Source organism: Desmodus rotundus, chromosome 2, assembly GCF_022682495.2.
Source record: "Desmodus rotundus isolate HL8 chromosome 2, HLdesRot8A.1, whole genome shotgun sequence".
In the NCBI taxonomy this organism is placed as follows: Eukaryota; Metazoa; Chordata; class Mammalia; order Chiroptera; family Phyllostomidae; genus Desmodus; species Desmodus rotundus.
This window is the reverse complement of record NC_071388.1, coordinates 595679-621935: the sequence shown is the minus strand read 5'-3', so window position 1 is coordinate 621935 and position 26257 is coordinate 595679. Positions and strand designations below refer to the sequence as shown.

General features: G+C 56.9%; 1 protein-coding gene across 2 annotated transcripts in view; it reads left to right on the top strand.

Moving 5' to 3' along the window:
• Nucleotides 1-26257, top strand: part of GRIK1 (glutamate ionotropic receptor kainate type subunit 1) — a 215120-nt gene that overhangs the window by 108229 nt on the left and 80634 nt on the right. For both annotated transcript variants that reach the window (XM_071220170.1, XM_053916544.2), the window contains exons 2-4: nt 13087-13254; nt 17107-17364; nt 25318-25499. In XM_071220170.1, coding sequence (XP_071076271.1) covers nt 13087-13254; nt 17107-17364; nt 25318-25499 — 608 coding nt within the window. The remainder of the gene's footprint in view (nt 1-13086; nt 13255-17106; nt 17365-25317; nt 25500-26257) is intronic.

Genomic DNA, 26257 nt, shown 5'->3' with positions numbered 1-26257 from the left:
GATGCCAAGGGGTCCGATCAACACCACAAACCTCAGGCTCCGAAGTCCAAACGTGGCCAGAGACAGCCACTTACGGGACGGACCGGCGGCCCACGCATGGAAGGAGCTGGTTTCTGGAGCTTCCATCCCTGTAGCAATCTTTCCTGGAGTCGAGCCGATCCACACAGTGGACAGTCCTCCGAGCCGCCCCTCGCCTTCTCCCTCCCCGTCTCCTGCGACCCCTCGAGCTCTGCGCAGACGGGACCGGCCATGGGACTCCCCTCGGCGCACCCCCCACACCTCTGAGTGCGAACCCTCTCCCTACAGCCTTCCTCCTCCTCCCATCGTCCCAGCAGGCCCCTGTTGAAAGGTCACCTACCCAGAGCCTCCCACCTAGGGCCGCCCTCATCCCTGTCCCCTGGGTCCCTTGCTCTATCTTTAACCACAGCTGCCACACCGCCTATTGTCACATTAAACACCTTCCTTCACTGTCTTCTTCCCTCCACTGGCTGTCACTCCCCTGCAGGCAGCAGCGTGGTTCAACCCTGCACACCCACTGCCTCGCAGCGGTGCGCACGTGGCAGACGCCCGTGGGTGCTCTCAGTGAGCCCCACGTGGACCAGCCAGTGCTGTTACACGGGAGTCTGTGCCCCGGCACGGCCTGGTCTGGCACAAATGCGTCCTGGCGTGAAACGCTGCAGAGAGCTGCGGTGTCGTTGACAAGAGCAATCTAGTCTCTTCTGAAGATGCTTTCAACGCCATCTGAAGGGTTGTGTTTCTTCTGAAACACAACTGTGTGAGAGAGAACGGCAGCACATGGCCAAGCACTCGTTAAATTCTCCGACTTTAGGGGTTGCTTTATGGTGACTTAGGACCGGCAGGCATGTTAAAAATTGTCACCCTGCACAACCCAGGAGTTCCTGCTCTCTCCAGTACGGCCTCTTCTCAGGGGCCACTCGGAGACGTCAAACTAGATGGAAAAGAAAAAGTCATGCATTTTTTTCAAGTGCATCATTAATTGCTTTCACACAACGTATTTTTGGAAATCTCTTAGGCACAAAGTCTCACTTTTGGCTCTTCGTGAACTTGGGTTTCCTTTCTGGGGGCCACTCCGCCACACAGGACGCCTGTCCCCAGGTGACTGTAGGTATCCGACCGCCGTCCCTCCGGCGTCACGGAGTTCACACCTGGGCAGGCGTTTGTGTTTCTGAACGCACGAGTGGGACTTTCTCAAAGGCGGACGGGTGGTGCATGTTCTAGTTTTTAAAGACGACTTTATGAAAGAAGTGAGCACACACCCACACACATGTGCGGGTGAGGGGCGAGGAACACGCGTGCGGCATCGCTGATCAGTGAGCACATGGGATCTCCGTGACCGGGCCCCTGCTCCTGCCCAGCGCAGCCGGCTCGAGAGCTTTGTCCGGGTTCTGACATGTCCGTGAGTCGGTCCCCTGGGCCGTCTGTCCGAGCACGCTCAGCCGCTTCCCAATACCCACCCAGGCAGCTGCTGGGGGACTGGCTTCCCACGACCCAGTGAACTGACGTTTTGAGGAGCAGCAGGGCTTAGAGCAAAATCAACACAGTGTAAAGAAAGCCTCGCTAGAGGGAGCCTAACAGGTGGGTGTGCCCCCTCGGGGGGGCTGCCGGGGGCTGCAAACCCTGCCCAGCCTGCGTTTCAGACCTTCAGACGGGGTGCGGCTGGCAGTGCGCCCAGAACCCTGCGTGGTCACTGCACCACGCCGAGGCCCTGCGACCTCCCGAGCCAGCCGCCAGCACCCCCAGGCCCCCCTGGGGAAAACACAGACCCAGCTCAGCAGCGTGGGTTATCCGGGGGGCCACCTCAGCCTCCTCCGACGGAACAGCACAGGGTCTTACAGATGAACAGAGGGGGAACGCTAACACAGACCTACAGGGCGGGTCAGCTCCCAGCCTCGAGTGCGGTTGGGAGGAGGCGGTGGGCACAGCTCCCTCTCCCCCTCGGCAACCTATGGGGCTTCGGCTACCACATGCTGGGCTGGCCTCCCATTCCCAGCCTCCCGACCCCCGTCGCTTCCTCCTGCCCCAGCACCTCCTCTCCAATCTCTTGACTGAATGACCAGCTCTGTTGGCAGAAATGCAAAGTGGGCACTTTGAAGCTACACCCAGCAAAATCCCATTTTGAACAGTCTGCACTCGGGCTCCCATCCTGTGGGAGTGTGCCCTGGGTGTCCCTCCGCTTCAGACGGAGATGTCGGAGCTGGAAGTGGCCCGCGTTCTGCCAGGACCCAGGGCAAGGTCTGGCCGGCCACTGCAGAGGGGACTTCCTGGACAGACGGAGCTGTTCACATGGACGTGGACCCATCGCAGGTGGAGAACGAACGCAGAGCTGACACACCCGCGCCCTGACGATGCCACGCTCCCTTCGGCCGGTGACACACGCTCTGTGACCCACGGAAGCCATGCTAACGTCTCAACTACACTTTTTCTTTTGTAAAAATGCCCATTGAACACATAATTAAACTAATATGAAACACAGCCTTAGGACTAATAATAGCAGTTTTCAGATTCTATCTGATTTTTATGACTTTTTCTGAGGACAAAAATACTGTCCTCAGAGTGCTGTGCCCGTTTGCTCGGTAAAGACACCGAGGGGGGGGACGCACCTGCAGCCAGCAACTGCAGGTGTGGCCCAGGAGGAAACCGCCCCCACAGCTGCCACCACCTCCCTCTGCAGCCAGGAGTCGGGAGGTTCCACCCGTCCTGCTTGCTTCCGGCACCTATTTGAGTTCCTGGCTGAACGAACGCGAAGAGTTTTGCTTTGATGAAACTTGAAGCATGAACCGTAACCTCCGACTGAGCTGTTCCCAATGGCCTTCCCCACTTTCTAGGTCCTTAGACTTTTAATGCCATTGCCGAGCCACAGTGAGGGACAGGGACAGTGGCTTTCCCCTCCTACTTCGCTTCGCCGTCCTGAAGTGCTGTGAGCAATCGGGACGGCTCCTCACCTCCGTTCCCCCGACCCCTTTTCCGGGGACCTGGCCGGGAACTGCTCTCTTCAAAGATGTTTCCCAGTTTTGATTACTCACAGGCCACCTTTGAAAGGTGGCCGCGCAGTGCTTGGTGACGTCCAGCGCCCTCTTCTCACTACCGGCACGCTGCCCTGGGCGATAGAAGGTTCCGAGTGCAATGAAGCAACACCTTTGGCTCGGAAACATTTTCTACGCGAGTGGAAGGGAGAAATACAGGGCTTCCAATGGGAGGGAGCCGGGCCTGCCGCCAGCCTGCGCGGCTGCAGCTCCTGAAAGCAGGGACATGCTTCGCCCACTCGCGCCCCCAGAGCCCGGAGAGCTGTCCGTCACACCGCAGACATCGACGGACATCGGAGGAAAGCACATCTCAATCCCGGCTGCAGCTCCGTCTACAGTTCACTGTGCGCCACCGCTACCGCGTCCCCCGGGGCATCTGTCCGGCGGGCTGGGGCCCTGCTCTGGGCGGACGCAGCCTCGCAGAGCAGCAGGGGCTCAGCCTCATGGCGGGAGGGGCGGTGCGCAGAGTCCCCCCCTCAATCCCCTGCGCTGACATGTGTGAACGGCAGCCATCCTTCACCCCAAACCCGGCCGCCTTCCCACAGCGGCCCCGGCTTCTCGGAAAGGCACTAACACGCCAGCTCCTCGACTCCCCGGGGGAAGTCTGACCACCCAGAAACCCGCCCCTGTTCTGCAGTGGGAGTCGGGCGAGACCATCACCCACCTCGGGGAGAGGGTGGGCTCCACGGCACAGCCACCGAAGCTGCACTTTTATTTTGAAGTTCTCAAGTTTTGTTCTCCTACTTTATGGTTTTTACACTACAGTTATGGCTTTGTAATGGGCCGTGAGGCACACCTCACACACAATTGTAATTACAGGCTATTACGGTTCATCCTCTGCACCTCGGTGGTTTTATGGACAATTAAATGAAGTTTCTGACAATGCGGCCGCGGCTCCGATGGTGCGGAGCTCCGACAACCCAGCGGGCAGGTGGGCCCCGTGTCCGTGTCTAAACCGCGTGGGGAGGCGGGTGGGCGCAAACCCCTGCTGCTCCCCCCACGCGCCTCAGCCCCACGTGCAGCGTTTGCACCCGTCTGGGTCGCAGGGACTTACACGCGGGAGCCTCCCCGGGCCGCAGAAGCACCGACGAGAACGGTCACCCAGGGATGGCACGTTTTCTCGCCGCAGGAGACTCCTGAAGGTCTGAAAACAGGAAACACAGCCAGCGACTCCCCTCTCCCCTCCCAAGGGCGGTGCTGCCCGGGGTTTACACAGGAGAGAAGCGAGTGTCCCCGCGTGCCAGGCCCTTCCTCACTGTGCTGATGGTGGCCCCATGCCTTCGGCTCCTTCCTGCTCACCGAATGGCTACCACACAGGGTCACCGGCCCTCCGTGACCCTGCAGGTGCCTAAGCATCCAGATAACTGTAAACACCCCACATGTCGGGAGACTGAGAGTGTGGCGGGATTCGGGATTGTCGTACAGGATTTCACTGGATTCCGTGAGGAATCACGCAACAGTGTGAAAACGAGCTGAACCAACAATGCCCAGTCCCCACCCTAAGGAGAAAACAGGAAGGACACCCAGCTGAGAGGACACGCGCTCCCAGAGCGAGGATGTGGGGAGCCCTCACCTGGGCCCTGGGGGCCCCTAAGTGAGACCCTCTGTGGGGGATCAGAGCCTGTCTGCTCTTCCACCCGACGGTCCCACGCCACGCAGGAAGGGTGTGTTTCGTCGATGTGAGCTAAGTATTCTTACATCACCACCGAGGAGATGCAGCCTTCTGAAAACATGGCTGTGCTCTTTACAAAGAAGCCAGCACCGTCACACCACACCTCCCCGTGTGCGGCTGTGGAATCGGGCCCCCGGTGACAGGACGCCCGGGCTCTGTGTGACTCAGCCCTCCCGGGGCTGTGCGTCCGGCACAGCCTGCATTCCCTGCACGCTCGGGCTCGCTACCGAAGCCCAGAGCGAGGCACTCAGCACTCAGCCCTCAGCGGATGAAGGAGCCCATCCCCCGGAGAGGTGACTGTGTGATCAGATCTCAAGACACTGACCTCACTCTGCCTGCACCCCAGCAGGTGCCAGCGCCGTAGGCGTTTTTCACGGGTCATTAGAGCAATTGTAATTTTCCACACCATATAAATGAGCCCGTTGCAAAATTCTGGACCTTGCAACACCATTTTGACTGGTTTTGTGCTGGAGGAATAAGCTAGTTAACGGCCAAGCCATCAGCACTGATTTGGCAGGTGGGGAAAGCTATCACCTGCCACGCACGTCCCCAAGTGAGTCTCAAGAAAACTGCTGACGTGCGTCCCTGGGAGCGGACACAGCCCTTCAGACCGACAGCGCAGAGCCCTGCTGGACGGCCGTGCTGGCTCATTATGTCGGCTCATGGTGGCAAGTGCGGGGCAGAGCCTGTGAACCCGGCTGCCGCTCTGACAGCTTGAATGTAGGCGTCCGAGGCCAACGCTGAGGAAGAAAGGGCAGCTTCCTTGCTTGGAGTTGTGTGAATAAGCTTCACAAAGTGCAGCGAGACGGAAACTGTGCTGCAGTCGGAAAGGGGCGGAGGGTGGAAGTATCAGGAGCACCCCCCCGCCCCCGCTCACTCTGCACCACCTGAAATAGGGGCGCAGGCCGGCCGGGGTTCCGTGCTCGGTGACTGTCACTGTGCTTCGGGCTCGCACAGCACTGGACACTCACCTCCACTGGAGTGCCCCCTTCTCTGACAAGAACCCGCCGCGGAGGGGACGAAAGTGGATGACGAATTTCTTTGCTTCTCACTCACAGGTCCTAGGAAGCTGTTTATCTGTTTTGGTGTTTTAATGGCTTTCCTTGCCACACACCCCCTGATTTTTATCATCTTGGAAATTTGAGAAATTACCCTAAAACTGCTGATGAGTAAAAGAAAGCTGACAGCTTGCCGCATTGGTAAAACACCATGAAAAATTAAATCACATTTTCCTTAAAAAATAAACACTATTGATAAATTTAGTGGTTAAGATTCTCTACTAGGCACCTCTTTAAAGACCATAAAATTCCATCAGCTGGTAATCCAACCTGTTTGTTGAAGAATGCATTGGCATCCACAAATTTCACAATGAAAGGAATGAATAGAATTTATTTTTTCATTTAAAGTGGCAAATACCCAAATTATGCATTTTCACAAGTAAACTAATAAAAATATCTTCTTACCAAGTAATTGATGTTATGCGAAGAAAAGTTAAAATTGAGATAGATATAAAGAACAAGCTAAACCTCAGGTACAATCCAATTTCCCCAAATAAACTATTAGCATTTCATTGCCGGTAGTTCTGGATGTTCATTAGTCGCAGGCTCTCGATGGGAGCAGGCTGTTGCTGCCCTGCCGTGCCTGCGGGGTGGGAACTCCAGCAATGGTTCTCGAGGCCGCGCGGCACTTAGAAAGCTGCGATCTCTCGTGGAGCCGAACAGGAAGGTTCCAGCGGTGGGGGCGGGGGACCACTGTCTGGAGGCCCAGCTGCAGGTGGCACGACCCTCTCACCCTTGGAAGCACCCCACAGTCCCATGCCCACCGGCTGTCCAGAAACTCTTAAGGGCTTCAGTCTAGTCTGTGGTGGGCTCCCTAGTCTTAGCCACTCACGTGTTCCGGGGGGCTCTGTCACCTGAGATGGCCACGCCGAGTGCAGTGCCTGCGCAGCGAAGCTGCACCCCTACGACGTGCAGCCTAGCTCGGGGACCAGGGGGAGGGGCTTCTGAACCAGAAGGAGGCTGAGACTCCGTCCTGACACTGGTGCGAACAGAAGCAAGTAATGGCTCGACCTCAGAGAAGCTGTATTTCATACAGGAAGAAAAACAGCACAGCAATGAGCTGAGAAATGTGGACACCCGGTCTCAGAAACAAAAACCGTATTTGCATTTAATGACCTAACAGTTATGATTCACGGGGCTTTGGTTTGACAGGCCACGGTGCAGAGTCTATTTATTGCCTGGATAAATAATTTTATTTTCTACCCCTTTCACAAGGTAGGAAGCATGATCAGAAGACTAATTAGAAGTCAGAGGGTCTAGATTGCAGTGAAGTCTGGAGCAGCTCAGGTGCCTTCCCTATTTGAAAACACTTCTAAAACGAAGAAGGAAATTCAGAGATGACCTTCTGACATAATCAGCTTTTAACCTGTATCCCTGAAGTTGGCTCTGGACTGCAGAATACATTTTGTAAGCAAGTGAAGAGAAACAATCTTTAAAAAGAGGGAAAGGGACAAGTTGCTTGCAAGTCCTGAAATGTGAGTTACGCCGGTGGGTCCTGTGGGGAATTTCTGCCTCTGCTCCAGCCAGCACCCACGGGAGATGGGGATCTCTCTGCCCGAGCACAGTGGGACTGCCGAGTCACGCAGAAGCTGCTGTCGGAGGCAGTGTGGACACGCCTGGGCTTCCACAGCGAAGGGTTCTGATGGCAAGCGAAGACGGAGCTGCGGGAGGGAGAAGCCGCCACCGGGACCCACGTGCCCACCTTCTTTCGTGGAGACTAGTTGAATATTTGGAACCTGTGAGCTTTAAGTCCTTCAGAAAGAGTACAGTCCTGATTTTAGAAAAATTCTACTCCTACAAAGAAATGCAAAAACTGGTGAATGTGAAGGCACAAACTCTGATCTCTAAAGCTCAAAACAGTCATTGTTTTGATGGAAAACCCCCAAAGTTCCGGGATCTTGCCTGTTGACCGTTTCTTTGGGGCACAGATGTGAACTGTTTATTTCCATGGTTCCGAAAACGCTGCACACTCTTCCGACTCCGCAACCTACAGATATTCACAAGCTATTCCCACCGCCAGGGAGTGGCCCTGGTGTTTGTTCATTTCACTACATTGTCATCAACGTGCAACTGACACGCAGGCCTTGTTCGGAGCAGCGCTGCACTGTGGGGACGGGACATTCGTGCACAGGACGGAACGGCCCTCACACATCTGTCACCGGCTGCCGCCGTGGAATCACCGCGACATTACTGACTAGTGTAGTTACCCCCCAGGACTCACCTTCTAACTGCAGTTTGGGCCCCTCAGTCTCCCCCCGCCCCCCCCAGTAATAGCCAGTCCCTTTCTTGTTTCTGCAAGGCTGTTCCTGTTTTGTTTTGTTCATTTTGTTTCCAGATTTTATGTGTCAGCGAAGTCACGTGGTCTTGGTCTTTGTGTGTCCCCTAGCACGACACCCTCTGGGTCCTTCCCTGTGGCCTGTGTGGCAGGGTCCCGGTCTTGTGTGGCTGAGTCACATGCCGTTGTGCAGACAGGGGACACACGTGCACCCGTCGTTCTAACACTAGGCTGCTTTCACACCTCGGTCACTGCAAACAACACCGCAATGAGCACAGGGCGCGGGTCTCCTTGAATTGGTGGTTCTGTCTCCTGCCTTCTCCCAGGGGCCTGCTCCGTGTGTTGGGCAGACGCCGCCCCGTGCACCTCGTTCTTGCTCAGGAGAGACCTCTCCATGCGCATGTGCAGGTTCTGGGCGTCTGGGGCAGGAGGGGGGTATGGGGCCCCTCTCTGCTGCGGACCCACCGCTCAGTGGGCCCTTAACACAGAGGGAGGGAGCAGCCGCTCGAGTGAACGAAGGGAAAGACTCCACAACACACACCGTCGTTAGGAGAGAGCTCCGTCCGCATCAAACATGTAACGGAACCACTGGCCCGAGGCGGGAACTTTCATCCACCCCCACGTCACTGAAGTCGAGTCTCTGACAGCCCGACATTGGAGCAAAGGCGACAGCGACGCCCCTGTAAGTTCTGCACGTCATCGTCCCTATGGACACGGCCTTCCCGGTTTTCCTCTCCTGACTTCTCCCCACGGAGTCGGAGCAAGGAGTGTGCCGGGCAGGGGCTGGGGGAGCTGGGCGGGGCCTCGGGGCCAGGTGGGCTGCACCCAGGGACTCAGACCACACGTGCGCACTCGGCAGGTCTCTGCGGCCAGCTGCCCACACACCCAGCCAGGCTCGCGGTGCTCGAGGGCTCCTGACACCTGCCACTTTCAGAGCTCCATCCTGGGCATGATAAAGGTGTCATTCGGTAAATTTTTTGCACGATACGAGGCTCACGTCCTCCCGTGGAGCCACCGTTGAGTCAGAGGCCTGGGGATGGACCTGAGGCCCTGAGTCACCGGGTGTCTCGGCGTCGCTATCTCAGCAGCGGCGCCCACAGCGGGCCTGGTTCTTACCTGTCCATCAGTTCTGAGAGTACGTTTCCCGGGAGACATGTTTGCAGTGTCGCTTTTCTCATTCCGGTGTTCCTGTCTCAGATACACGTGAGTGTTTGCTTGTAGATTTTACTTACGTCCCTTAATTCTGTGCCTGTGGGTGGGGGGCGGGGGGGACAGTGCATAAATAATCAATGAAAGTGAGTGTTTTGTCCCCATCCGGGCTTGGTTCCAATGCAGACTCAACCGTTTACCAGCCAGGGCAGGGGCATCAACTTAACGTCTCTGGGCCTCAGTTTGCTCCTCAAGGAAGCAGGGATGAGAGCATTGGCCGCGTGAGGGAATTGGTCGGAGGGCTCACAGGACAATCGAACGGGGAGGCAACACCCAGCACAGCGCTCAGACCCGGCACGTCCTCCCGTGGACTGAGTCCGCCCTGGGCGCCTCCGCTGCCTCACGTGGGAAGGAGCTGGAGCGCCCTGCTTTGCCGCAGCCGCAGACCGCAGGGCCGGGGGAGGCCCGCGAGCCGAGTCCCTCCGTTCGAAGTTTAAGTGCTTTGCTCATCGTTGGTTGTTTGCATTATCAGATATGTTAAAATTGAGAGTTACATTGTTTATCTTGATTAGCGGCTTTGGGGTGCCCCCCCTAAAATGTATATGGGAGGCAAATGCCTTGAAGGCTCGTCCTGGTCACCATCCTGGCTCCTGAGTCCTGCGACGTCCTCTCTGGGCCAAGTTCATCTGAGGGTGTGGCCCCTTCCCCTGAGCTGGCCCCATCAGCAGCCTGGGGCGAACCCCCTGGGCTGTGAAACCACCGAGTGCAGCCTGAACTCGGAGGAGAGCTGTGGTCCCAGCCTGCGTCTGCACCGGGCACATGGATCCCTGAGCTCGGCCGAGTCACCGGCAATGAGAAGGGGCCCCTCCGACCCCCCAGGCATTCACTCCTCAGCTCATTTAAGAATGCATCCAGTGGCCAATTACAACTAACTGCCTCCTGCTCTGTGATGAGCCGAGTCTGAATTCTAACCGAAATAATAAAATGTCTCATTCCGTCCTCAGAGAAGATTAGGCCCTGGAAGCAATGCTCACAGAAGACTCCGGGCCACTCAGCGTTATCGGAGCTGACGGCCCCCGGCCCGTGCTACAGGCCCAGCCAGCGAGTCCCATACCTGAGGGGCAGAGAGGTCTATTTGTAAGGAAGCTCAGTGGGAACTGAAGCACACGCGGGGCCCAGACCACACACGGGTCTGATGATAAGTCACGGCCCCTTCCGTGCACGAGGCTCCGCTGTGTGCGCTGCACCCCACTAATGACGCCCCCCACTTCCGCCAGACCCTGCCTCCTGGTCGCTGCCGGTGCTCTGGGCCTCGCCCCACGGCAGCTTCTGGAACTACCAGCAGCCTCTCTAAGGAAGAAGGAGAGCATGGTAGACACTGAGCTCATGCACCATTTTCAACGCCTGCTTGGTGGAGGAAGGGAAGAAAATCGCCCCCAAAACCACAGCGTGCACCTGCTCACAAGCTCAGCACATGGTAAAACCCCAGAAAGTTCCCTTGAACCCCGTACGTCCTGCTCTACGTAAAAGACGGCACACAGTGCGCAGCGGGCGAGCGGTGCTGACGCTCGGGGTCTGCAGACAGGCCACCCCCCGCCCTGGGCTCACCCGCCACCTGCAATAATGAGCTCGTTCTGGGGGCACCGGGTTTGCAGGGCGCCCGAGCTGCAAAAGCAGGCTTCCCATTGCTCACACGGAACAATATATAGCACAAGAATAAACAATAACACAAGAACAAACTCTGTTTTGCGTACTCACCACTGTAAACCTACTTTTGCCCGTTCCTGCATAGTAAAATCCAGCACCCGGGCGGCCAGACAAGGCTTCGTGGTTTTGAGTGAGCTGGACCGGTGTGGGGAACGGCGTCCCTCCTACCGCGGATGTCACAAGGCCTCAGTGCAAAGGGGGCGTGAAGAGCTATGTTCCAGTGACTTTCTTCCTGGCACTCAAACATCCTCCTTGAAAAGGAGGTGGGTGGACCACGGCCCACCACACAGACCCTCTGGCTCCTCTGCCCCCTTCAGGTCAGCGGGCTCCCGTCTGAGCCAGCAATCACCTTCCCCCGCACAGCGCGGGCTGAGCCTCTGAAGAGGCTTCCGACCCATCAGGGCGGTGATTCCCCGGGAGACACGGTCTGCCCCCTGAGGGTTCTCTCCACGTGCGCCGGGGACCAGCAGAGCAAATGCTGGCTGTGGGGACCCTGACACCGGGCTCTCACCTCCAGCCGGGGCTGCTGCAGGTGTGAGTCAGTAGACCCACCTCATGTCCATCGTGCCTGTGACATGAGCCTCTCACCTGGCTGTGGAGCACCCGCCCCCCAACAGTTCTGTTAAAATGGGAGAGACCACCCTCCCCCACAGACCTGCTTGCCCTTGTCTGAGAGAGGAAAACGACACAGTCACTGGAGGACAGAAGTCTTCCTGACGTCGATTCCACAGCAAATGTCTCATATGAACCTGCAGGTAGCACACAGTGTCTGGCTGTAGTTTCTCAGACCACGAGGTGACCCCACCCCAGCCCGTGACAGCCACAGACGTCTCCGAAAGGACCGAGAGAGCTCAATACCAACCTCACTTTTCCCAACCTGACAACTGTGACTGGTTATTTAATAAACTCACTTGAGCAGAATATTGCACAAAAAATTAGTTTTAACTTAAAAGTTATAGGTATATAGTTGTTTACTATTCTTTCAAAGTAGGACCCAAGGGCTTCTGTGAATTAGACTCTGCCCATCAGGGTCCTCTTCCTGAGAAAGAGCCTACAGAAATCAAACCTGTGCCCACAGATGTTTACTTCTGTTCCCTGTTTTTTGTGTGTTTGTTGAGTAGAGAGAGCTCAGCATGTTGAGACCAATCAGGTCTGGACTAGACGCGTTTGCTGGAAACCTCAGGGGGACCTCTGGCGAGGAGGCACCCTCTGTGGGGGGAGCGCACCAGGAGCAGTGCGCTGCGGACAAGGCCCTGAGCTCCAGGGGCCCCAATCCCTGGTTTTTCCAAGGAAACTGGGACTGCCGGCACATCAGGGAGTAAGTGCAAGGCCTCCGCCGCGTGCCTGTGTCTGTCCGTGGCCGCAGGACAGCTCTTAGAGCGCCGAGTGTGCAGTCGGTGATCCTTACGTGGCCCCCGGCAGCGTGGGAGGCAAAGTCACAGCTGGCCCCCTGGTGAGGCTTTAAGTGCAGGCGTTCTGTACGAGACTTGTGAGCAGACCCTTGGGTCGACAAGTGTTGTTCTCGCCGGTGGGCGGGGCGGGGGGCGGGTGGGGACATACTTCACCACAGATTGGAGGCTTCTGAGCAGGGCCAAGGGGCTTCTGAAAACAAACAAAGCAAAGCAACAGACAAAAAATGTCCTGGGACTCGGCTCGTGCACTTGGGAAAGTGCTAGACTGTGACCCAGGAGTCTGAGCCACCAAGAACGGAGAGACGCTTTCATTCCGGAGTCTCCCAGGGCTGGGTCTCCCTTGGGCCCCGCCCAGTGGTGCCCACGGTCCCTTCACGGCCTAGGCTCTGGGAGGTCTGCTCCTGAGTTCAGGGGCTTTGTGCTCAGGACACAGCCCCATCAGGCTTGCGCCAGCCACGGTACGATTCCCGTGCGCCTGCAGGAAACCGCTGGCCACTGCGTTTCCGTCATTCCGTGCATGGACCGCCGGGAATGCATCTGCGTCGAGGACCAGCTGAGCGGCCCAGCTCTGGACGTGAGGTCGTGAGCACACGGGGAAGCTGGGCCTGTTTATCTGCACCTCCCACAGGCTGACACCCGACCTTCGACCCCGCGTTCGGGGTCCGTTCCGACCAGCCTGCATTTACTGCTTCGGGCCTTATGCTCAAACCCTTTATATTCTTCTTTCAATGAGACTAATGCTTCTCACGCATCTCTTTTGCTTCTGCAGGAGGGATTTTTGAAACTGTGGAAAACGAGCCCGTGAACGTGGAAGAGCTGGCGTTCAAGTTCGCAGTCACCAGCATTAACAGGAACCGCACCCTGATGCCCAATACCACGCTGACCTACGACATCCAGAGGGTCAACCTGTTCGACAGTTTCGAGGCCTCGCGGAGAGGTAACTGTGGCCACACTTCCCACGGCTTATCTGGGGGGTCGTGTCTGCTCCATGGGTGTGAACGGCCCAGGTAGCCTGAGCCCTGTCCCGATGGGCGGTGCTGGCTGTCCCCGGGCCTGCCCCGCCACCCTGTGGCCCCGCCCCTGCCCCGCCCCTCTGCGAGTCACTGCTGGGCTGTGGGTGACAAACAGGCTGGATCGGTGTCCCCTCCGGAGGCTGAGACACCGCGGTGAACCAGGGCAGAGCCGTTAAACAAAACTTTGCGCCCAGTGGCCTCCACCGAGTGCAAGGAAACGCCCGCGACACATTCAATTCACCGCTGAATTTCAACAGGTCGCCAACTCCCGGGTTCACCATCCACGAGCTCGTATGCAGAAAGGGGCCGACTGCAGATCCCGAATCAACATGCTGCAGGCCAGAACTGACACAACGTCGGGTGTCAATCGCACCTCAAGGAAGAGGAGTAAGAAACAAACAACGGGGCACTTGGGCCAACGGTCAGTGCCCACGCCGCAGGTGCCCGTGCCGCAGGTGCCCGAGTGGAGACACGGGCCGCCTCGGAAGTGGGTCGGTCGGAATCGGAGTTAAATTTAAAAAGATTAAACCTGTGAGATCAACCCCTGCAGGCGGCTCTCCTGCCTCTGAACCGGAAGCTCCTGGAAAGTGGCCTCCAGGGCCCAGAGCAAATAACGCCTCTTTTATCACAAAACCTCTTATCACAAAATCACACGCACGTGATCCGGTAACACAACAGCATCACACTCAAGCACACCGTGTGACGTTTCACATGAAATGTTCGAATTGAAACTACAAGTTATCACCCCTGTCCGCTCAGCCCACCAACCACACTGCGGCAGGCACTCCTTCCACAGGGCCTGGGCCCCCAGACGCGTGGGGCACCGACACCCCCACGCTCAGTGCCTGAAGCCCGGCCTCCCGCCAGAACGCACAGGACTCCGGGCCGGGCTCCGAGTGGAAGCGGAGGCTGCTCCCGCCCAGAGCTGGCAGCTCTTTGTCTCAGAGAAACAAAAACACCCAAACAAATCGGCTGCAGCAACTGCCAAGTTCAGGCTGACTTCCCAGCAGCATAATACTGGTTGTTTCCACATAGCATTAACCCAGCTGGATGTGCCCACCCAACGTGCTCTTCCCAGAGTCTTGTGTTCTTTACAAACAAAACATGAAACGTGCTTCCCAGAAGCAAAGATTAAAAGAAACAGTATAAGGACTTTTTTCTCTCTATGGCATGAACTTAGTAACAGTATTTTCTTTCAAAGATAGAGTTGCATGTACTGTTGGGTTGGCCAAAAAGTTCATTTGGTTTTTTCCACACGATGGCTCTAGGGGTGCTTAATTGTCTGTAACTTCATTTCAAACAATTTTGTTAAATTGTATTGTGACAGCTGTCATATCAGAGTGCATTTAAAGAAAAGCTGTCAAAATTGGTGAATTTTTGTGCAGCCATTTTAATATTGAAGATGGAAGAAGACACAACATTTTTGGCATGTTATGCTTTATTATTTCAAGAAAGGTAAAAACGCAACTGAAATGCAAAAAAAAAGTTTCGTTCAGTGTGTAGAGAAGGAGCTGTGACTGATCGAATGTGTCAAAAGTGGTTTGTGAAGTTTCTTGGTACTATTGGCATTTTTGGCCAAATGATTCTTTGCTGTGGGGTTGTCTTAGGCATTGCAAGATGTTTAGCAGCACCCCTGGCTTCTGCCCAGTAGAAGCCAACAGCAGGGGATATAGCCAATATATTCAAAATATCCAGATCAAAAGTTATTGGTGAAAATAAAAAACGTGTCTTTTATTTTACAGGAAAAATGTAAAGGGCTTTTTGGGCAACCCGATATATGGATCACAGTTGTCTCTAAACACACAATAAAACTTTATATTCAAATAGCATTTTCAAGTTCACAAGGCGTCTTCACACAAGTTGTCTCCAGGGGTCAAATCCCCCTCCCTCCCTCTCTCTGACTCTGTCTTCCTCCTACACGCACGCGCGTGCACACACACACACACACACGTGCGCACATGCACACACCCACATTGCTGAGTAAATACCTCAGGGAGCTGACCACACCTCAGCCCACATAAAATCGAAAGCTTTCTTTGTGATCTGAAGCACCCGCCAGTGCTTACAAATTAAACGCCCCCAAAGCTGCTTAAAACCAGTGACTTGCTGGCACAGGGAGCGCGAGAGGATTGACTGACTGGGAGCTGAACACCAGCAGGAGTCTCAGTCTGTAGCCCACGCAGCACAGAACAGCCGTTCGCAGACCTGCTCTCCAGTGGCCCCTCCCCCACAGAAACGGCTCCAGGAAACGCCCTTCCGAGGACAGTGGGAAGTTCCAGGCTGCGCACGCAGAGCTCACGGCCTCTTAGCCCCGGGGCGCAAGTCTCCCCAGAAGGGCCGTCCTGGCTGCCCCGCAGGCACCGGGGCAGCCCTCCACCTCCTGGTTTTTCTCTCTGCATCAACTTAGACGAGTCTGAAGAAGCTCTACAGCTTTTCGACTTACTTTTATCTGTAGAATGACATCTTCATAAATATTAACACGGTTTCATGTATAATTTTTGCATGATCTGATTCAAATATTCAGTTATCTCTCAGCAGTTTCAAATTCCTTTGAACTAGCATTAAGGTATAGATTTGAAATGCTTTCGAGGCCACATTCAGTGCCAGCCCTACTTTACATCCGCGTGAAATGCAAAGGCACTACTGTCATGGTTGTGGAAGAGACTCGTTCCTGACCTTTCTGGAGGGGATGTGATCGATCCGCATCGAGTCACTTAAAAATACCAGTACCCTGCCATTAGAGGTGGATGTGCGCTCCAAGGAGGCAGGGCAAACTCTGAGACGAACTCTGAGACGAACTCTGAGAACTACGGTAGCCGCTGTGACGGGACTCCGGATAGCCGGCGCTCAGCAGCAGCGTGAGTCCCGGGAGCAGTGAGAGGCGCTGGCTCTGTGGTGGCGCGCGCCGCCCGGGACCCCACCAGACGCCCCCAAGGAGCATGTAACGGCTGCGGCAGGCGTGCTCCTGGGCTCCACGGGTGTCCGCGAGGAGAGCCATGTGCCCGACTCCATCTGAACAATCATTCGATTTGTTTTTATAAATTGGAACACCAAAAAAAAAAAAAAAATTAGCCCAAGACGATGGAATTACATGGCGTCTTTTTCTCACACTTCTAAATATTCTACATTTTCTCAGTAAGTGTACATAATCTTACGCTGAGAAAAATGAATGGATGTTGAACTAATGTCCACACGCACGTCGACTCTGTTTTGTCAGGTGTTACAGCGGCTGGGACCCAGCTGGGTCAGGGCAAGGGTGCTAACTGTGCACCCCTCCGCCCCCAGGCTGGGACCTCAGGGGCCTGACAGGGTCTCCTGACCCCCCTGTCTGCCAGGCGGATTCCTCATTCTGTCGCGAGTGGGTGTCAGGGCCACTCCATGGTCTTCAGGGGTCTTCCAACAGGAGCCGCAGCAGCCTGAAGGGGCCCCTCGACCCCATGACTCCCTGGGACCCCCTGCCTCAGCCCCGCTCTCCCCATGGCACCGCTGGCCGCCCCAGGAGTCACCCGCCAGCACTGCACTTAGTGTCCGTGGGTTGCAGGGATGCACGTGGACCAGTGCATCCCTCCGTGGCCCAGGAAGTGTCTGTGACGAGCCCCACTTTCCATCCTTGGCACTCAGCAGCTCGAGGGTCTGGGTGCTAGACGCTGGGTGCTGGCGCAGGTGCGGGGATCTTGGAAGGAAAAGAAAAGGGGAAATTCATGGCCTTCTCTCTCTCTCTCTCTCTGTCTTCCCCTCCTGTGCCACCTCCCCTTCCCACCCCCCGTCGGGCGCAGCCTGCGACCAGCTGGCCCTGGGCGTCGCCGCACTCCTGGGCCCTGCGCACAGCTCCTCCGCCAGCGCCGTGCAGTCCGTGTGTAACGCACTGCAGGTGCCCCACGTGCACACCCGCTGGCGCCCCGCCGCGGCGGACGGCCGGGACCCCTTCCACGTCAACCTACACCCGGACGCCACGGCCATCAGCCGGGCGGTGCTGGACCTGGTCCTCTACTTCGGCTGGAGGGCCGTGACGCTGGTCTACGAGGACAGCACAGGTACGCTCACCTGGACGCCGCCCGGGGCTGGGAGCCGGGGGCGCGCACTGCATCCCCTTGCCAGGCGGAGGACACCGGAAGCTCCTGGGGTCTCCCAATCCCGGGGCACCCCGTCCTGCTCATTCCGGGTCCTTCTGGGGGGTCGATTTTCTTCAACCATTTTAGGAGGATTTTTTTGAAAAATGTTACCTTTTTGATGTACATTGTTAACTAGGCAGAACGATAAAGACGTCACTGCGTATCCAACTCCATCGGCCTGGAGCCTGGAGGCCACCCGTTCACTAAAGCAGAGAAGGTTTGAAAACGAGCAGAGTGGGTTTCTGACTTGATCTCCGGCTACCTGCCTGTCCAGAGGGCTCTAAAGCAGGTTAACAGAGAAGATTCCAGTTACTGGCAGCGTGTCCAGCCTTTCGGCATCTCGGGGCCACACTGGAAAAGAGTTGTCTCGGGCCACACGTGAAATTCACTGCGGCACGTAATCGCAAAAATAAAACCGCATTGTGTTTTAAGCACTTTTACGATTTTGTGTTGGGCCGCACTCACAGCCCTCCTGGGCCACGTTGGGCCCGTGGGGCCACAGGTTGGACACCCTGACAGAGGTTGTGTCGATGAAGCTGGCCGCTTGGTGGGAAAGGCGGTGCGACCCGCGGGTGATGAGCCCGTGACGAAGCTTTTCTTGTTCCTCCTGCTTGTCTGAGGGTGAGGACAGAGCGGCTCCGGCGCCTGCTCCCGGCAGACACTTTTCTGGCCTGGTCCACTTGGACGTCCCTTTAAGGGCACCTTCCTGGTGCCTTCCGGTCACAGGCTGCAGTTCATGGGAGTCAGTCCCCCTGCATTCGGGGTAAGTCACCCTGCCGGTGACTCTCCCTCGTCCACGCATCCAGGTGCAGGCCCCTTCCCTCCGCACTGCTCCGCCACTCAGGCTAAGGCCCTGGCGCTGACAAAGCACCTCACCCGCACCTGAGTTTCCGGGTGGGGCCTCACTTTGGATGCCTCACCCCCTTCTCACGGCAGCTCTCACGCCCACCGTAGGGCTGTCCCACTTTGCCGATACAGCCACCCTGTCGGCGTGCCCGTTGTTGTTTCGGGGCCTACGAGCCTGGGGATTCCTGACACCGAGGGGCTGCACAATTATCTTATAACCTGCTGCCTAACAGAGCCCTGGTGCACAGGAAAGCGCTCCATGAGGCCTGGAAGGGCTCACATTGCAGCTGACCCCGGAACGACACCGGTTTAAAATAGCCGGACACTTACAGGCAGACTTTTTCAATAAACACACAGTCGGCCTCCACATCCTGGGCTTTGCAGCCATGGACCCCGCCAAGTGCGGGTCGCAGACAGCCCTGGGAGCCCGCGGATGCGCAGGGCTGAGGGGTGCGTTCCCTGCGCCCCTTCACGGGAGGGGCTGGAGCCACCGCAGGTCAGGGTGTTCACAGGCCCTGGAACAGTCCCCCGCGGGCCCAAGGAACTTGAAATGAGCTCCGTTCGTCGATATACGCATTTGGTAGTAAGACTAATAAAATTATCAGTGAAAATGAATAAAGCAAAGCACGTACACTTTTCAATAGCCCGTCTCTCCCTGTCCCTGTTGCCGAGTGCCCACCCTGCCTCCTCGCCGCGGACCGACTGAGCCTCCTCCCTCCAGTGCTAACTCCTCTCCATTCCCGACTGTCAGAAAAGAGACCCTTCTGGCCAGAAACACGCACACGTGTATTTTCTTACACATCGTCTCGTTTCAGGAAACAGTGCGGGTAACTGACGTATAACGTGTAGTTATATTGAAAGCCGCCCCCAGGAAAGGATAAGCCCCAGGCAGTCGTATTTGGGGAGTGTCGCCTGCCGGCCGTGGGCGAAGGACGTGCTGCCCGATGAGCACCGGGCACAGACGTGCCCCTGGGAGCCCTCCATCGTGGGCGCCGGACCCCCACGTGCCCACCCTGCAAACGGAGGGCACGTGAGCCAGTGAGGCCGTGCGTTCCTCACCCCGCAGTGGGCACGCAGGGTCACCCTCTCTCACGGCCTCTGCCTCCTCCAGCACAGCAGGGCCATCTGAGAGGAACCCAAGCCAGTGGACTGTGTTGGGACTCCTGGGTTTTACAGAGAGCGAGCGTGCGAGGAAGGTGCGACACAACTGCTGAAGATTTCAAATTGTTGACGGGCGCCCAGAAAGAAAGGGAGTTACCTTCCGCAGGGCGGGCCCTGGTAGGACAGGCTTCCCCCGCTAGGGGAGTGTTCTGGGGACCCATCTGCATCAGTGCACCAGCTGGCGTTGTTGTGAGAGGCTGCTTCCGCTTCGTGAATTTTTTGGAAGACTCAGCACCTTTGCCAATTTCACGATGGGGGATTGAGGAGCGCACCTGCCCGCACCGCGCTGAGCGCTCAGCCTTTTTGACCAAAAAGGGCATGATCCCCATGCCCCACCCTCCCTATTCACCCGATCTCACCCTGAGCAACTTATTTTTTTGTTTCCCTGGGTGAAAAGAGTCCTCCAAGGGAAACGTTTTGCTGATGTGGACGAGGTGAAGCAAAAAATGGCAGAAGCACTAAAAGGCGTCAAAATCAACAAATTCAAAAACTGCTTTGAGCAGTGTGTAAAACGTCTTGATATTGCACGCCAGGTGTATTCGCTCACGCCGCCAGAGTGTAACAAGGAACACGGTTTTTCTCCGGGAAGTCTGGCCTTTTTTTGATGCACTTCTTAAAAATCATATGTATGAACATCTGCACTTACAAGTGCCGTATTTCCCTGGGGTAACTCGCCCCCGTCCCCACCATTTCCATTTCTATGATCTTTCCGCCCCTGTGGAGGATGCAGAGACAGAGCCCCTTCAGAATCCGCTTAGGTCTGAGTCCATTCACACACTGGCACGTTTGTGAGACGCCGGTTTGCGTGTTTCTAAGTTCAAACGAAGAAGAAATCAGTATTTAACATGCGCGGTCTCATCCCTGGGCATCAGCGACACATCATTACGTTCCGTTCAGGGCACGGGCCCCCCGCCGTGGTTCGATGGGCCGGCAGTGGGGTGAAGGCTCAAGGAACCCGGGGTACTTCTCTCCGAACTGAGGCTCCCGAGGGGGACTGAGGCCGGCCAGAGGGGACGGGCCGCCACGCGGGGCAGAGACCCCTTCACCCAGATGTCCGCAGCAGCTGTACAGGAGGGTTCAAGCCCTAAGGTCCCTTCCCACTCCTGGCAGCTGTGACTCACTTTCAGGGCCAGTCCCAACAACTGACCTCGCGCTGCCCGGCTTTCCCTGCTGTGGAGCGGCACAACCCCGTCGACCTGGGGCTGGTTCTGAGGGTTACGGAGCCACTTCCGAGGCCTGGCGCAAACTTCCCACAGAAGAGCAGTGTCCGTCGGTATTTAAGGAGAAGAACGGAGAACGTTTAAACAGCGGGGAACAGCAGGCTCTGCTTCTCCCCAGAGTCACCAGGCGGCCATGCAGATCCGCACTTAGTCACATCTGAGTGCAGAGGGGACAGGCGGCCAGAAACGGTGTTGGGAATTGGCCATTTGGACACTGGGAAAGCCACCTGTACGTATGCAGAGCGTAGCCTGAGCTCGCGGGAAATAAACGGGCTTCTTGCACCTTCCAAAACCGCAGGTGCGGTTTCCCGTTGCTTCCCTGGAGGTGGGGGAGGGGCTCCTGTGTATTTTATAGCTCAGGGGTGTCCTTTCCTCTAGAAAGATTTGAACGTAGAGGGAAGTGGCAGAAGTGTCATTGAAAGCCCCCACGCCCTCCACCAGGACCCACTAGATGTCCTGTGGCCACATTCACCTGAACGCTCTCTGGCTCAGCATCAGGACGGCTACAGCAGCCAGGTGCTTTAGGTAGCAGCGTCGTGGAACCAGCCATCTGCGAGACGTCACAGCGTTTTCACCCCTGAGTACGCTAGTGTGCGTCTGAGAATGGGGACCTCCCTCGAAATAGCCACACTCCCGTTGTCAGATTCCGAAAACCAGAGGCTGATACAGGGCGAGTATCACGTAAATAAGGCTAGAGTAAAAACAGGAAAGGCCTCTCCTGAGCTGCCCGGGGCTAGGGGCTAGGGTAGCTGCCACTCGCTGGCCACGGGGCCTCCGGGCAGGTGCTTCCTAAGCACCTGGAGTCCCTCTCTAGTGACCAAAGGCGCGGGTTTGCCACCCAGGACGTGGCTTGTCCCAGGCACCCAGAGAGCCAGCTACGGGCGCTCGTGGCCAAGGGCTCTGTAGGCCCTCTGGCCTGTTCACCCGTCCAGAGGGACCCAGAGCCATGGCCCCAGCCCCTCCCCATGGAGGCATCACGTCACCTGTGCTCAGGTTGTCCTCCCCACACACTCCCCTGGGAGGAAGGGGCTGATGGGGGGACGGCCTTGGTCACCCGCAGACAAACTTGTCCCACTGCTCCTGAGAGAAACAAGACTCAACCGCACGCACAAGCACGTGCACACATGCACACGTGTACACGTGTACTACACACGTGTGCACACGTTTCCAGTGTCTCCAGTGATCCCGGCCATCGCCCTGCACAGGACTGGAGCCGGGATCACCACCGGGTTCAGTGCCGCCCTGTCAGCCCCTCCGGTGTGCGACCGTCCGGACTCCCTCTGCCTCTGTGACCGTGGCGTCTGTGCAGGGTCCCCGTCGGGTCTACGGCACGGGGGCCTCACCTGGGCTTGTCGGCTCCCCTCCATCTGCATTTCCTCCCTGAACCCCCAGCACCACAGTGAGGACTTTAAAAGCCCACCCTCGGTACCCCCTCTGCCTGCCCCCTGCCGGTCTTGGCAGCCGAGCCCGATGGGACCTCAGCCTCGCCCCGAGGGGCTGGCCTCCACACTCAGGACCTCGGCACCGTTCAGGGCGGGGCTGCTCCCGATCCAGTCTCCTTTCGCTGAAGAGGTTGTTCAGAAAATAACTTTTAACTCTCCTTTACGATGAAGTGTAAATGATTGATGAATAGCAGCAAAATGCAAATAAAAGGGACTGCTTCCTCTCAATTTTTGTCTTCTGTGAACTGAAAACGCCCTTGAATTGTACATTCTGCAGCCTTTGCTGAAGAAGGCGGCTGACGGGCTTTTCTGAGTAAACCGTTGCTTTGGGGAGAAGAGGGGGTGCCACTCCTGTTGTGCCCACACCAGGTCCGCAGCCTCTCGGCCTGCTGGTCCCACATCCCAAGGCCGTTTCCCCTGCGGGCAGACAGACAGACCGGACGCCAGGGGCTCAGGGTGAGGGACGCCGGGACCTACCACTAGGCAGCCTGGCCCAGCCTTGAGCAAACCGCTCTGCTCCCACAGCGAAGCGGGGGCTGGGCCGCCGCCCCACAAGAGCTGGTGGGTTCGCCCTTCTCTACCTACGCCTGTGTCCGTGGGCACCGCCACCCCCCCAGAAGTGTTGTCTTATAAAAGCACAAGATCCAAGTGAGGAAACGCTTCCAACTTCACATGCCATCGCGCGCGTGTGCATCCTCGCCACGGGAAGACGCCCTTTGAGGTTGACGTCCCCGCTGCAGGCCGCTGCAGAGCACAGAGTGCCCTTTCACAGTGTTTGTGCCGTTTCGCTGAAAGGCCACGTTGATCTCCCTGCGGTCATCTCAAGTCAAACAAAATACAATTTGTCGGTGGCGGTGAAGCAGGAGGAGGCAGGAAACTCAGGGGGGAGACAGCGCACCTGCCGTCACGGAGAAAGAGGGGTCCCTGCTTCCCACAGTCCCTATCGCAGCAGAGTCACGCCCACTCCCGCAGCACCAACAGGCTCTGCTAGAGAGGAAGTCGGAGGGCCAGGCCGACCCCCGACCCATGGCCCCTCCAAACGCCCTCCGGGGCCCTCCGGGAGCTCCGAGCTGGGGTGAGCCCTGGTTTTCTCAGCCGAGGTAATGAGGGTGGCAGTGCTTGCTCCACGGGACGGCTGTGGGACTGACCGAGGGACCATTCGTGGGCTCGGCTCTCTTCCACCTTCCACGCCCATCAGCGGCTCTGGACAGGTGAGCCTGGGAGAGGCCAGCGGCCGTTATTGGTGCCCCACGCTGACTGCTGTGAAGAGAAGCACGTGCCCGGGGGGCCGTCGTGCTAAGGGCGTCTATTTTATGCTAAAAACTAAGAAGGACAAGGAGCACTAGGTCTTGACTGGTTCTCCAACTCCCCCGCCCACGGCCCCCTTCCATTCGTCCCCAAAGAGCAGCTCACGCACACACCCTGCACGCCACAACCGTGCCCGTGAGCGGTACCGGGGGAGCCCTTCACGTGTGAGCCACCAAAACAGACAAGAAAATGTGTCTTTGGGGGGAAAAAAAAACCAGAAAACAAAGGCACCACTTTAAACCCAGGGGCGGTGGGTGCCCACGCCGCGTCCCACATGGCCCACCCCACAGTGGCCCCGGAACAGTGGTGGGTGGAGCTGAACGTTCCCTCCTGGGTGCTCCAGGCCCAGCAATCCCGAAGGCACAGAGTGGAGTAAGAGGAAAAAGTCAGCTTTCCAGTGTGATGGCAGTCGCTGACGGAGCAGCTCCACGCAGGGTGGCCCTGGTCACCGCTGTGGCAGGAGAGCAGCTGTGTGCGTGGGGTGCGTGGTCCCGCCCATGACAGCAGGTATGGTAACGACGGGGTGGCTCAGCAGGTCCACACCTGTGGCCGGTCGGACGTTCCCGGGGACCTCGTCCGCCGCACACACTTTCCCTCCTACGACCCCCAAGAGCGGATTTTTAAAGACTCTGCTGTTCCGGCTTTTGTCATCACAGTCGCTGACGACGCCGCGGTCTCGTGTGCGAGCATGTTTTCCAGTGTGTGGACTGCTTTTATTTATTTATGTATTTGCCCCTTTGACTCACAGCTGGCACAGGTCGTGTCAGGTTCAGGTGTGTCCCCAGGGACCGGATGTCTCCGCCCTACAGATCGCCCTGGGACACCGCGCACCCACCGGGCGCCACGCTGAGTCATTACGGTGCCACTGACCACAGTCCCCTCGCTGGACTTTCACCCGCGACTGTTCTGCAACCGCCGACCTGTGCTCCTCGGTCCCTTCCCCCGTCTCACTCACCCCCGGGCACCACCCCCCCACCCCCCTCTGGCAACTGTCAGTCCCTCCTCTGTGTCTGTGAGTCTGTTTCCGTTCTGCTTATTTGTTTATTTTATTGTTAGATTCAATTGTTGATCTTCGTACTTATTGCCATTTTATTGTTCATATTTTTACCTTTTTTCTTCTTTAAGAAGACCCTTTAACACTTCATACAATGCTGGTTTGGTGGTGATGAGCTCCTTTAGCGTTTTCTCGTGCGGGAAACCCTTTACCCACCCTTCAGTTCTGAACGATGGCTTTGCTGGGTCGAGCACGCTTGGCTGTAGGTCCCTCCCTGCTTTTCACCACTCGGAATATTTCTTGCCAATCCCTTCTGGCCTGCAAAGGTTCTGTTGAGAAATCAGCCGACAGCCTAATTTTAATCAAGAAAGCATTTCCCATTCAACAGGCAGTCACAGTAGAGAGAGAATATAATAAACCACTTTCACGTAGTTTCTATGGCAAGAACCGGAAGCTTACATAGAGCCACCCACCTAACCAGTGGGCAAACAGTGGTTACACAGACTTGGTACAAGGCCTGCAAGGTTCACAGCCCCCAAAAGTCTAGCTTTGGGGGAGCAGGTGCTATCTACGTCGCCAAGCACCTTCGGAAACTTCAAGCAACTTTTTACTTACATGAGTTTTGAGGTCTAGACTTAACCTGTTAAGATGTGAGCTGCTGGCTGCCAGTCGGAGGGGACATTTCATCCAAACAAGCTCAGAATGCACTTGGGAGAGCGGGGCTCCCGGTCACACATCACCCCCCACCGGGCCGGCACCGAGGGGCCCGCTGCAGGACCAGGCTAGAAGAGGGAGAGAGGGGTCGGCACCATGACCTCTAGGTGGCAGCCCCTCGGCTCACTTCGGGGACCACGTGAGGGTGGCTGTGAATGGCATTAAACCAACGTGCTTCGGCCTCTTCCAGGTCTGATCCGCCTGCAAGAACTCATCAAAGCTCCGTCCAGGTACAACATTAAAATCAAAATCCGGCAGCTGCCATCGGGGAGTAAGGACGCGAAGCCTTTGCTGAAGGAGATGAAGAAGGGCAGGGAGTTCTACGTGATATTCGACTGCTCGCACCAAACGGCCGCTGAGATCCTGAAGCAGGTGAGGTGCAGGGAGGGGGCAGGGCAGGAACACTTGCTTCTCCCTCCCAGGAATGCGGTGGGGTCCACTCCACACAGCCTGAGTCCTGTGGCTGCCCGTCAAGGCGGGACAATGCCATTTGTGGAGCCCCTTCCAGGATCCGCGGGCTCAGGGAGTGTGGGTGTCTTCGCTGAAGCCTCCTGCCACCATGGAAGGGTCAGTGGTCTTGCAAGCAGTGCAGCGGAACCGCAGGCAGATCCTGTGGCAGAGGGGGGAGGGGAGGGGACGGCTGCAGAGTGGTTATGCATCTCTCTCTTTATCTTCACTCCTGTTGAAAGACGGAGGCGGGCTTCTTTGCGCAGAGCCTGACTAGTTGTGAACACGCAGTCCTTGGGAGGGGGCGGGGCTTTTCTGTCCAAGGAGCGGGATTCCAAGCAGCGGGCGGAGGGACCTTTCCAGCAAAGGTGCTTCTCCGTCTAACTTGTCATGGACAATGCAGGTAATGTGGGTGGGAGCCCCACGTAAGCTGTGCCATCTGAGATACCTGGAAGATGTTAGTGATGTTACGAATAACATCAACCACCCTGGCTGGTGTGGCTCAGTGCACTGAGTGCCGGCCTGAAAACCAGAGTGTCTCCGGTTCGATTCCCAGTCAGGGCACACGCCTGGGTTGTGGGCCAGGTCCCCAGTAGGGGGCGCACCAGTGGCAACCGCACATTGATGTTTCTCTCCCGCTCTTTGTCCCTCCCTTCCCCTCTCTCTAAAAATAAAATAAATAA